This window comes from Serinus canaria, chromosome 2 (assembly GCF_022539315.1).
Source record: "Serinus canaria isolate serCan28SL12 chromosome 2, serCan2020, whole genome shotgun sequence".
Lineage (NCBI taxonomy): Eukaryota > Metazoa > Chordata > Aves > Passeriformes > Fringillidae > Serinus > Serinus canaria.
Genome location: NC_066315.1, coordinates 44,127,546 through 44,139,780, shown reverse-complemented (window position 1 = coordinate 44,139,780; position 12,235 = coordinate 44,127,546). Strand labels below are relative to the sequence as shown.

The following is a 12,235-nucleotide window of genomic DNA, read 5'->3' as shown; positions in this document are numbered from 1 at the left end:
ACTGTGCTTCTGCTCTGAAGTAACACAAGCTCTTCATTTAGTTCAGTAACCCACTACATACAAAAATGTTCCTTATAAATGGAACCTGAATGAAATTTGAAGCAAAGACAGCAACACTTTTTACTGATTTTTGTTTTGAATTCTACAGGATACAAAGTGCAAAATGCCACGGTGCCTAAGCACTAAGTATCCTAAAAACATCACATTTAATTTACCACCTGCTTTTTACCCTCATTCACCCTGCAGATATCTGAACATTTATTCAGGGAGATGCTATCCCTACTCCGTGCACAGGAGCTTACAAGTGTTTTTTCCTAACTAGGCATATTTAGTGAATATCTTAAGAACTGTCAAAAAAAAACCCCAAACCCTGGAAGCCACAGAATTAATCCTATCCTTATTCTTAATCCTATCCTTATTCCTTATCCATTGGTCTATCAATTTAAATTCTGACACTTTCTGTAAGCAATACGAAGAGACCAGAAAAAAATGTACATTATGAGAACCAGTGGAAAATATTTACATTTATGCAGCTACAAGTAGCCAAAGACTATTTGCTAGGAAACAAAACCATGCCACCTCCTGCTGGAGCCCTGTCAGAAATCAGGGAGGCAGAGTGTCTGGAATTGACAATATTTCCATGCTGCCAGCAAACATTGTAGCTAAAGTGCAGTGTATGGCTGTAAACATTTGAAAAGATGTGTATTAAGTGTAATCACCTTTGGAAAGGGAAAGGGGAATGACCAGAACTCACTGCTCACCTAATGCTCTGAAGAATAAGGCCCTCTACTTAATTAACAGATAACAGCTTCCAGGGTATTCTTATTTGCTTCCTTGCTCTGCCTCTCTAGCATAACGTGCACCCTAATATTAGAAGCACTGCCAGCAGAGCAGAAGAAGTATTTATGCTGTTGAATGTCTGACTGTTCTTTAAGTTAGCTGCTATTACTCTTTCCTTTTTGTTCATTTCCAGGCTTGAAAATCAACTAGTATTTTTCAGCAAACAAATAAAGGACATTTGGAAACCTTTATGTTCTATCCAGCCAGGTTCAAAAATTTGCTGCTGATTTCTACCTGTAATGAAGGGGAATAACAAACATATATTTATGCCATGTGTCATCTAATTTCTGGGCCCAAGTCTGATAGCTCACTTACCCGAAACAGATCGCTGATTCTTTTTTTAAGAGTTTATATTTCTAAACCACAAGTTAATAAAAATTAAAGGAGCCTTCTACAAGCTAATTTCCATGGCTGCACATAAATTGAAGTAGAAAATATCCTGCTTCCAAACTATAATTTCTGACACTGTGCTAACAATTTAACAGCCAGAGGTACCGAAGAAGGAAAAAGCAGAGCAGCCTTTACATGTGGCAATACACAGGTGATACCACAGGCAACAGACTGCTGAAGACTACAGCACAGCCACCTTTGCAGAGAAGTCTGCAATCACCACACCACTGCCTCTTCTACCCACTAGGAAAGTCTTCTTCAAACAATTCTAAAGACTTAGACAGGATCAACACAGAAAGCTTCTCACAGCTTTTATTTCACCAATGCATTAAGCTGAAGACATAATGTGGTTTTTACAAGATTAAGCTTTTATTACTAATCTAAATCTAACAGGAACAAGGCTTTTTGTGCTGTTCCTGACAGCTTACCCAAGGGAATTATGACAACCATCCCGAGTCATTTCATCATGCTATTTCACACAGAGGAACAGTGTTCAGACAGAAGATGAAATTGCTGATCTCAGTCAGTCCTCCTCAACTCAATGGACCAGTTTAAAAAGTCTTATCAAAAGTCAAATACGGTGAACCTTTCATCTTACACTTAGAGCCAGATCCTGCTTACTGTAAGCTTTGCTGAAGATGGCATGCTCTACCCTTGACCTAATTTTTCATTTCTTTTTAGAGATAATGACATTAAGTTTATGAAAACGCAGGGCACAACCAGAGACAAACAGGTCCATTCACTTGTGTAAGTGGCCTTTGAAACATGAATCAGGCTTTTGAATCCTACATAATTTAGTGCCTAGCAAAAAAAGTAATCTTGAATTTTTATACTTCATGGGAAAATGAGAAAAAAAATCCCCAGGTTTTTTGCTATATGTTAAAAGCATCTTTTTTTTTTTGTTTGTTGCTACTGCTCTCTGAAAAAACATGGCAAAACAAAAACCACATATTCTGATGCTTAACTGATATACTTACTTCTGTAATAGACTTGACAAAGCGGATTCCATCATTAGCTCCTTTGATTTTTGCCAGACAGTCACAGAAATAATCCCAGTAGTCTTTTCTGTTCCCCAGCAATGTGCTTTTTTCTTTCTGGTCAAACTTAAACCAGGAGAACAAAGTACAATGAGCAAAATTTAAATAGAAATACACTTATATAGCTACTTGGAATCCTGTTCTTCTCCCACTAGCATGTGCTTTCATGACTCTTCTTAGCTTTAGCCAGGGCATTCACAAAGGAAAGATACACTGCACTGTACCAGTGCAATCAGCAGTTACAAAAGCTACTTAACTGACAGTAAGAAATAATAATGTTCTGGGTCTCTTTAAAATACAGACATCCATTCAAAACTCCTGAGACAAAGACTGGCAGCAGATTGAGCAGCTGCTCAAGAGCAAGGCACTAACAACCAGTTGCTCAGAGACCTACAATTAAGCGTGGCAGTACCACACATGTGTATGTACCAGAAAAACCTGCTCTAGCTAAATCATGTTCAGAGAAGCAATGCACCAAGGCTATGGACTGCACCTTAGACCATTCAAATCCCAAAGGATTTTCCAGTTCCTGCTCTGCAACCCCATTAAAATTCCCTTGACTAGATTAAGGCTAGATTAGCATTTGTTGCAAATTAGCATTTGTTGCAACCAGTGGCATGATTAAGGTATATGTGGACACCACACTATGCAAACTGAATTTCAGTTTGCCCAGCAGCATCCTTTTATTTAAACCTTAAGGGTGGACAAAAAGCAGCACTCCAGATTAAAAATCAGCCTTTTGCCTTAAGCCTTCCATACAATAAAAAACAAACTTTCCAAAGTGAATTTGCTGAAAATTCTATAAATTACTCACATCCAATATTTATTTTTCATTAAAATGTCAAGAAATCTTTGCCACAGTTTTTCAGGATAATTTAGCAAGATATATCTTTAAAATTAAGCTCAGATCTTTTAGATCAATAAAGAAATGTCTTATATTCCTCAAGTCAAACTTCCGGCACTGCCTTTTGATTACATTTATTTTCACTTGAAATAAGTATAATAGGCAGCACATATTTCAGCCCTCTTATTACGCACACCAAAATACAATAGAAAGAGAGACTCAACTGGATATTTATGGTTATTTGAGTTAAAATCCATATACTGAAGAGTCAGCAAGACAAAATAAGGCCAGGCTTTGCTGGTGGATTACAAATGACACAAATCACTTTTTACCTGTAAGAGGTACTCAAGCTTGTAGGAGAATTTTTGCAAGTTGACACTGTCATCTGTGATCGGTTCGCCTCCTTCTTTAAATTCTTTACTTAATTCAGTCACTGCATCTTTAAAACAAGACACCGAAATAGTTAACTAATGCAAAAGACATATAGCACTGCATCCATAAACAACTAAATAAATGCTTCTTCATGGACACTCTGCATGTGAACTCATTTTCTTTTAGCTGAAATGTCTTAATGACAGTATGAAAAAATTGAGTTATGAGCTTGCAATTTGAGACCACCTCTAAGGAAACAGGAGTTCAAACTGTGACAATCTGTTGTATGGCTTATTTCTTCTTAAAAACACACCTAGGACTCCTGACACTTAGCAAAACCTGCTAACAGAAAATTGCTAATTGCTACCTCAACAGAGGGAAGAGAAATAACTTTTTGCTGTCTCATGTGCACATTAAGGTATTGCCACAGGACAAACAGAATTCTGATTAGAAAGGACAAAGCATGTAATCTGCTAAAGGGGATCAGTAACACGAGAACAGTCGTTCAGTCAGCACATTTATCTTCTCTATGCTTTATTCAGGAAGGTTCAGCTTGTACTGGTTACAAACACAAATGAAAAAATAATTTACATAAAAAATAAGCATACACCAACTCCACTTCCCTGAAATGTACACCCATAGTGGGTAAGGAAATCTCAAGTCAAAATACACTTTATTGTTCCCCTGGACACTCTAGTCCCAAAAGGATTTACTTTCCAGCATCAGAAATTAATGATTTTGAGCTTGCTTTACCCTTGGTCTTATATTTTTTTCAGGTGACTGAGTGAGCTTTAGTTCCCAGTCCCACTCAATAACCCTTTGCAAATTAAAATTTCTTCTTGTTAGAAGTCACATAGATCTCCTTTTTCATGTTACAGGAAGATGTAGATTTTCAGCTTTGGTGTATATATAGATATATACCTTTTGTATCTATAATATACCTTTTATTTAATAAAAATAAAAGGAAAAATATGAGACTCTTGGGATAGGCAGCTGATTAGGACAGAAAGAGAGCAGAAAAACTGTTATGAATCTGATAAGATTTCTACCTGCAACAGAACTGTTTAAATTAAGTTGGCTACTTCTAGTGGAAGACAGGTTCCACTGCAGCAAGAACAGCAGGTGTAATTCTCCAGCACCCTTTCTCTGGGTCTCCTTTCCCAGCTAGGTTTGGCCTCCTGGTATCAATGTAGGATGACTCTAATTAGGGAATAATGTGCTCTGACTCCATGATTTCAGAAAGCTGAACAATGTTTTATTAACTTATAGTATATTACACTAATACTATACTAAATTACATACTACAGAAATACTATATTACAAAGATACTAAAAAAAACTTGTGACTGTCTGGAGACAGTCAAGACACAGCTTTGACCCAATTGGTCAAAGAATCAAAACAACTTTCACTGGTGTCTAATTAACAAATCACTTTAGGTAAACAATCTCTATAACACATTTTACATGTGCAACAAGAGTAGTAAATAGAGATAAGAATTGTTTCCTCTTCTTCTCTAAGTTTCTCACTGCCTTCCCCAGGAAAAATCCTGGGAGAGAAAATTATATCTCTCTCTGTTCAGACAATGTGAATACTACATCCTGGTTTTTCCCTTTCCACATTAACATCAACTCCACACCAGCTTCCCATTAAGGAAGGCTGAGTTTTAGGCCCTTTCTCCTTACTTCACATGAAGTCTTGTAGCAGCACAGCTCTATGCATGCTGATGAAGTACTAGTTCACAAGGCACACCTCACACACACCTTTCTTTAAATTGTAAAACTTATTTTTTCTCTTATCTGTTTAAATTTACAGAATTTAAGAATTCAGGGTAGGAGGTACAGCACTTGTCTTGCAAAAAAAATGAGTCACACTGCACACCTTCAATCATGTTGCTACAATGCTGCAGGAAAGAGTTACACAATAGAAAACACAACTCCTGCTCTCTGTTATCTAAACCCTAGAGGATGCAGTGCAGCCTCCAGAATGTATCTGTCAGCATGGCACTCAGTGTACCTTGCAAGTCTCTGATAATCCGCTGCAGCTGGCTTTCACCACTCGTTGCTGCCATCTTGGAAACAAAAGGAACTCCCCTCCTGGGCTGTTAACCTTTTCATCCATCTAGATAAAAACTGCAGAGTTCATATCCTTGAAGACCACTGGGTTGATGCTGATTATTTTTCTCTGTGACACCTGCAATTGTAAAAGTCAAAAATAAAATTAAAGTCTTTATCAGCTCAAATGAGTAGAAAATGGGTGCTTTGGCATTTTAGATCCTGTTGAGTAATGAATTCCAAGGCCAACCCTTTTCCAGGAATCTCTTTAATGTTTTCTTCTAGTTTTCACTTTCAGTTATTTCTTCAGTTATATCTTTCAAAACAACCAAGCAAACTCCAGAGAGCAATTTTCTCTGGCTGAAGTTACAACACAGTTGGTAGTACAGCTCAGCTCTGGCTGGCATTTCACTCAATCTATCTTGTGACCCTGAGGAAGGTTCCAATGACATGTGATTTTCCCTCCCCAAATCCTCTGGCAGATCTTCCCTACAGGCTGTAGAGTAAAAAGATAAGACAACTTTTCCATTTCAGAACGACTCTCAAGACACAGAGCAGGCACCAGCCAAGGAGTCAAAAATCATGCATGTTTGACTCTCTGACACTGCAGCATATTTTTAATGTGCAAGAACTATTTAAATATTTAGTATTGGAATGTGATTTTAGCACAAGGAGCACCTCACAACCCCTTCTCAGAACCCACTGTTCCCTACACGTCAGATGACACCACTTTATTTTAAGCTCTGTTACAGCACCCCTGGCTGGATCAACATACTTGCACCACCTCCTTTGCTTAGGATGACTTATACTTGGCACTCACAGAAAATCTTTCTTAAGGTAAAATTAATTAAAAGCCTCAAACACTTTACTAAAACAACCATGCCTGGGGATGCAATCTTTCCAATATTAATCCAGGAACAATCATTCAAAGAAAAACACCACATAGAAACTACATAGGGAACTCATACTAAGCATCCGTTCAAAGGTTGTTCAGAATTCTGTCTGCAGATACAGCCAAATTTTCAAGCAAAGACAACACCCAAAGTACTGAATCTTTAGAGAAATTGCTGTTACACATCAGTGCTTTTGTTTTGATTCAAACTGAACTACAATGAAATTAAGTTGTAATTAAAATCTTACAACTTTTGAATCTAATGTGATGATGTCACATTATTATATCTCCTTTCTCTTTCTAGTCTTTCACTCCCAAAAGAGCTACATTGGCATGGCTGAAGTAGGTGTCTGAATTAATCAAACAGATCATCCTTCCTACCCTATGTATTAAGGTATTGCTAGGAAGTGATCCCAATGTGGTCCTGTATTTTTTTCTGTTTGAAACAAAGCAAACATTAACAAAGCCATAGAGACAGAAGAACATTAAGCACAAAGAGAAGGCTGAAACTAGGCTTACTCCTGAGTTTCTCTGCACACCTGTGCTTTGTTACATGCTAGTTTCCATTTCCATGTTTTGATATTAGTTGTTATGTTATGACACAAGCATCATGTGGACCCTGTGCTGTCTGGGGAAAGGCTTTTGCCTGCAAAATCCGCACCACAACCAGTTGCTCCCGGGAGAGAAGACCAGGACAGCATAGACCACCTACCTGCAGTGCCAAACACAATTTTTTACCTTAAATCAACAACGTAACATACCCAGGATTCCAATCTCCACACTATACAGAGACCATACAAAGTACCACATTTGGTGACTTGATGAGCTTGGCTACTACTGGAAAAAAAAAAGCAAGAGTAACAAATTCAGTGAGTCAATGTTTCCTTTCCTAAGCACTCCCAGTAATATCAGCCTATCTGCTCAGTTTGGCAACTGTTACAGAAAGGAGCTGAAGTGAGAAGACTCTGCCCTGTGGGCAATGGAAGAAAAAAAGTGCGGCCAAACCAACCGCCTTTCCTCGCACAAAGAGGGAAAAGAGCAAGGACCAACAAGGGGTCCTGCCTGCGATTCCCAAAGGCCAGAATAAGCTTCCATTCAAGCCTCCAGGGACCCAAAGGCTTTGCAAGAGGGATGCCGGGAAAACAGTGACCAGACCAACTGCAGGCATCTACAGAGAGAGTAGGAAGCTGGGAATTGAGCCTTTATTTTGCAATAACCAGCAGGGAGTGGGACACTGGGCATCCTATGGCAGCCAGGCACAGCATGGGACCTTGTCAAGTGCTAATTCCCAGCAGGGTGCACAAGCAGACATTCACTGGAAGAGGACTAAGGCTGTTTAGAGTTTCCCCAGCCCCATTAGCACTGTTTAAATCGGTGTGTATGCCCAGAAGCCACAACTAAGTCACTACTAGGCCCACAACAGCTCAGTTGCACAGGGCAAGAGAAGGCTCTGCGCTCCCAGTGGGTTGGTCTTGCTGTACCAAAGCAGCCAAAGATACACATCTTTATTCCTGTTTGGATCTCCTATGTAGAATGTGAGAACCCTGAAAAGAAACCACAAGTCAGCGGGAGGCATGAAACTGCTCAGCCCACTCCTCTGCCTACTCCCTGTCACCTCTTTTCTCAATACCTGGAGCAAGGACTCACAGCTTCCCCTTCTTTGCATCAGCTCCCACAGATGACACATGCATTTATCCCCTCCTCTTCCCAGAGCTGAAGGGGATCTTTTGACCTGGGCTATGGCATAGGGCCAATGTTCTGAAACTTCTACTTGCTTTCTTCTCTATAAAACAGGGAGAAAGGTTCTTCTCCCCTCGGTGGTCCTTCCAGAGGCGTTCTTAGAAAGCACAGTTAATCCCACAAAAAGGTGCAGAGCTCTCACTTCCTACGGCAAAGAAAGTTGATAATGTATCTTAACTGCTTTCCCAAGGTTACAAAATAGGAAAAACTTCCGTAAACACCTGATTTAGTCCTTCCTGATCACAGAACATTTTGCCCAGAATTTGTTAGCTCCTCCAGAATTCCCTGTTCCTCCAGCATTTCCTATCCTACTATGCATGCCTGTAAATATTTGCTTTGTGAAACCAGCATGATACATTCCTCAGGCACGAGTGACCTGCTGTGGGTCGATGATGCATTGTTACCTCTTATACAACAGCACTGGACTAAGGCTGATGGCATTAACTTGCCCAGAACTGCTGAGCTGCAATGACACCAGCACAGCTACGCTAAGGACCTGACACAGAGGAGGCAAGACAGGGCAGACATGCCACCAGTCCCTCCTCGCACTCCTGGGCCGTGCCTGCTGATCAAAGAGGGTGATTCCTGCCTTCCTTGCTGGCATAAGTGCTAGTGTGGGTGTCAATCTTCTTTACAGAGGAGGATATCCTGGAGATTAAAAAAAGAAGCAGAAAGGAAATAGCCCACATACAGGAAAAGGAAAGATTTACCTGAAGGGGGATGAGACACATATAAAACAGGCAACAAGGTATAATGGCTGTAATCAAACTGGTTAATGAAGTAGCTACAATGACCTATATTTAATCTGATTTTAAAAAATGTATCTACCTTCATTTTTGACATCATGCCCACATCTCCAACAGCTAGCTTTTAATTTTTTTTATCAATTGGTCAGTTTTGGCCAACCTTAACAGAAGGTAGCCATCTTCAAAATATTACTTCTCCATGTGTAATGAAAATGGGAAGCAGGGAGGATGTCCATGAGCAAAGTGTCTCTGCATTGTTAAAAATCCTACAGTGAGTCCTCTGTTATGGCCTGATACCAGAGAATCCATTCCCCACCCAAATGTGTTTTCAGTGTGCAGTAAGAGCAGAGCTCACACTGCAGACTTGGTGTAATTCAGGCAAACAGTAAATCAGATTTGCAAAAAATATTCATTGGAAACCAAGATCCACTACTTTCTTCTGCTTACGGAAATATTTCTTGTTAATATGATTACTCTGATCTAGTCATTCCAAACAAGGGCACTTCATCACATGGCCCCAGATGGTATCACAAGACCTTTAATTATTTGGTGCCCACAATCCTATGCCCTTTCTAACATTCTATAGGAAACAAAACAGGCAAGCGAGTATACTGAGAAAAATCCTATGTTTGTGAGTCACAACTTTACCTGCATTACTCCTTTGTGTAGAGTGAACATGATACGTTCTACAAAAGCAGACACTGACTGACAACTGCAAGGCATACTATGGAAAAAAACCCCAAACAACCTACCTGGTCATCCAGCTGACTGCAAGACACACTGACAAAAGACACTGAATGCAAACCTCATGGCAAAGATGAAGGAAGAACTGGGAAAAAAAAGGCCCTAACTCTCAGAACTGAAACAGCATTGATTTAGTTAAATAATTTCATTCCAGTAATTGTCTGAAAAAACTACTTTGCACTTTGTTGTTGCAGCCTCAGTGAAATTCACAGTAGCTGTGCTGCAGCTTTTCTCATTCTGTACCGTGCAGGCACATAGAGCCACATATCCGTAAAGCTGAAGAGCTATTTGCTGAAAGTAAGGATCTGAGGTATAAAAGAGACAGCATGATTCTTCTGTCATGCACACATGTGCTTTTTATAGGGCAACTCAACCCTTTGTGCTTTAACACTGCATACAAACACACGTGACTGATAAAAACACACATTGGACTATATTAAATAGGAGGATTACAAGCAAAAGGCAGGCACAGCCTGAAAGACAGCTACAGTTTTCCTTCTGAGAACTGAAATTTTCTTTTCAAATTAATCATTCTCCTTCATTTTCTACACCAACAAAACTTCATATTTCAATGACAAAAACATGGTTCAGGAATATAAACAATTAACAGAAAAAGACATCTCACAGAAAACACATGTCCAGGAAAACAAATTCTCAGAGGATCATAACATAGCAGAAGAGAGTAACTAGATGAAGAGCATAAAAACATTCACATTTCACAAATGCTTGGCAGAAAAGAAACATTTTATAGTTAAGGACTCCTTACAGTAAAGCTTTTCATGGGAAGGCTCTTGTGCTCTAGGAATATTTGCATTTTACAGCATAAGAACATTAACTAATGACATTTATAAAATACGGGTTGTACCCCTAACCTGACAGAAGAGACTGACACAAAAGAATCAGTAAAGTTTTTAAAGTTTTTTTGTGCAATCTTCTCTATTCTATGGACGACTGACCTACATTCCATCCCTATTCCTTGTATTTGCGACCTCTTCTCAGAAAAAGATCAAAACTAGGCAACAGACAAGAGGATACAGTGGCATGATAAGAACTCCATGAGACTGAGTTAATTTTTAACCTTGAGTGGACAAAGCTGGCACCCAAACAAATTTTTTTTAATGCTGCAACTATCAAACTGGATCTCCACTCTAACACCTGGCTTGAAACCTTTTAAAACCTTATGCTGTACTTTGCTAAACAGGACAGATGCATCGGACTAGGGACACAGATTCCTGACTTGGAGAATATTGTTTTGTCTCTGATATTCCTTCACATCAATAAGTGTTGAACAACATGAACTCAAATGACCACTTTCTGCAAACAACACCACAGGGATGACCTAGTACATATCTCACAAAGACAACCTTGTCTCAGCCCTATCTCATGATGACAGAACTTCCCTGTTTGAGGAAGCAGTCAGTTTACAAAGAGAAGAGTTCCCTTCTGATAACAGGAATTTTACAAGTATCACTTTTAACAAACTTGTCTGCCCTCTTCCCTTTGGACATGCCACACCTCACCCCAGGTCAGGAAAGCTACGCCTTGTTTACTAACATCTATCAATTAACCCAACCATAACTCTCCCAGACTTGCTTCTCCACACTGCTCCCATCCTATTTCACTCCCCCTGGGAGAAGCTACCTCTGCTGTCTCAATGCCTATATGGTGAGCTGAAAAGACAGAATGCATTCAAAAATGAAAAGATTTTTTTTCCCCTTCATGCTCTCATTCTCCTAAACAATTCTCCCTGCGTCCCTCCCTGCCACAAAATCTGTTCTTTCTTTCTACAAGTCATTCAACCATTTAAATGCCTTACACATTCTTCAAGCCAAGCACATGACACTCAGGTGCTGCTCTGAGGAGCACCACGTAGCAAACCTACAGAAAGAGAAATACCAGAGGACTTCCAGCTGCAGAGGACCATTTGGCAATTCATGACACTCAACTCACCCATCGTACAAGCTTGGAGATGTCAAAAAATCTCTTATTTTTCAGGTCACCAAAATTGGTCTCTGAGCCTTGTTAGCTTCCTCAGCAAGCCTGGCCTGACTAAAGTATCTCAGCCGCGTCTGAGACTTCGGGATAGTTAAAACCAACAACCATTACATCCTGGCTTTTAATGGGACCTTTCCTCAGCAGCACTTTTTACCTCTGTACCACTTTTTACCGTTGCACACTGTCCCTCCAAGCTGAGGTTTCAGAAGTACTTAAAAAGGCTTCCTCCAGCTAATGGCTTTGGGAAGTCTGGCAGATGAGTGTTGAGCCTTGCACACTTGTAGCACCTCATGTGTCCTTCCTCCAGCCAGCGGCTCCCCAGAATAACTCCTGGCCTATATGCAGTTCCCAGTGAAATACCAACTTGCAACACTGAAAATTACGGGTTTTGACCACACATGTGGACCAAATAGAGGGTGAGGCAAGCAAAAACCAGGCTGAGACAACCCAAACTGACAGGCCACTGAGTGAGTCATGCTGCCCAGAGTCAACAGAAAGAATGTTTGTTTTCCTTCCTCTGTAGCAGGAAGAATGGAGTATTTCCTCTCTCCTTCTTTTCTTGTGAGTTTTTCTTGTGAGTGAAG

At 39.9% G+C, this 12,235-nt stretch overlaps 1 protein-coding gene across 8 annotated transcripts in view; it reads right to left on the bottom strand.

Annotated features, from left to right (window-relative positions):
- The window catches only part of FYCO1 (FYVE and coiled-coil domain autophagy adaptor 1), a 46,813-nt gene that overhangs the window by 31,632 nt on the left and 2,946 nt on the right, over nt 1-12,235 (bottom strand). For all 8 annotated transcript variants that reach the window (XM_050970275.1, XM_050970271.1, XM_018909669.3 and 5 more), the window contains exons 2-4: nt 5,497-5,673; nt 3,444-3,550; nt 2,208-2,333 (exon numbers count right to left, since the gene is read on the bottom strand). In XM_050970275.1, the coding sequence (XP_050826232.1) occupies nt 2,208-2,333; nt 3,444-3,550; nt 5,497-5,551 (288 nt within the window). In that variant the 5' untranslated portion in view covers nt 5,552-5,673. The remainder of the gene's footprint in view (nt 1-2,207; nt 2,334-3,443; nt 3,551-5,496; nt 5,674-12,235) is intronic.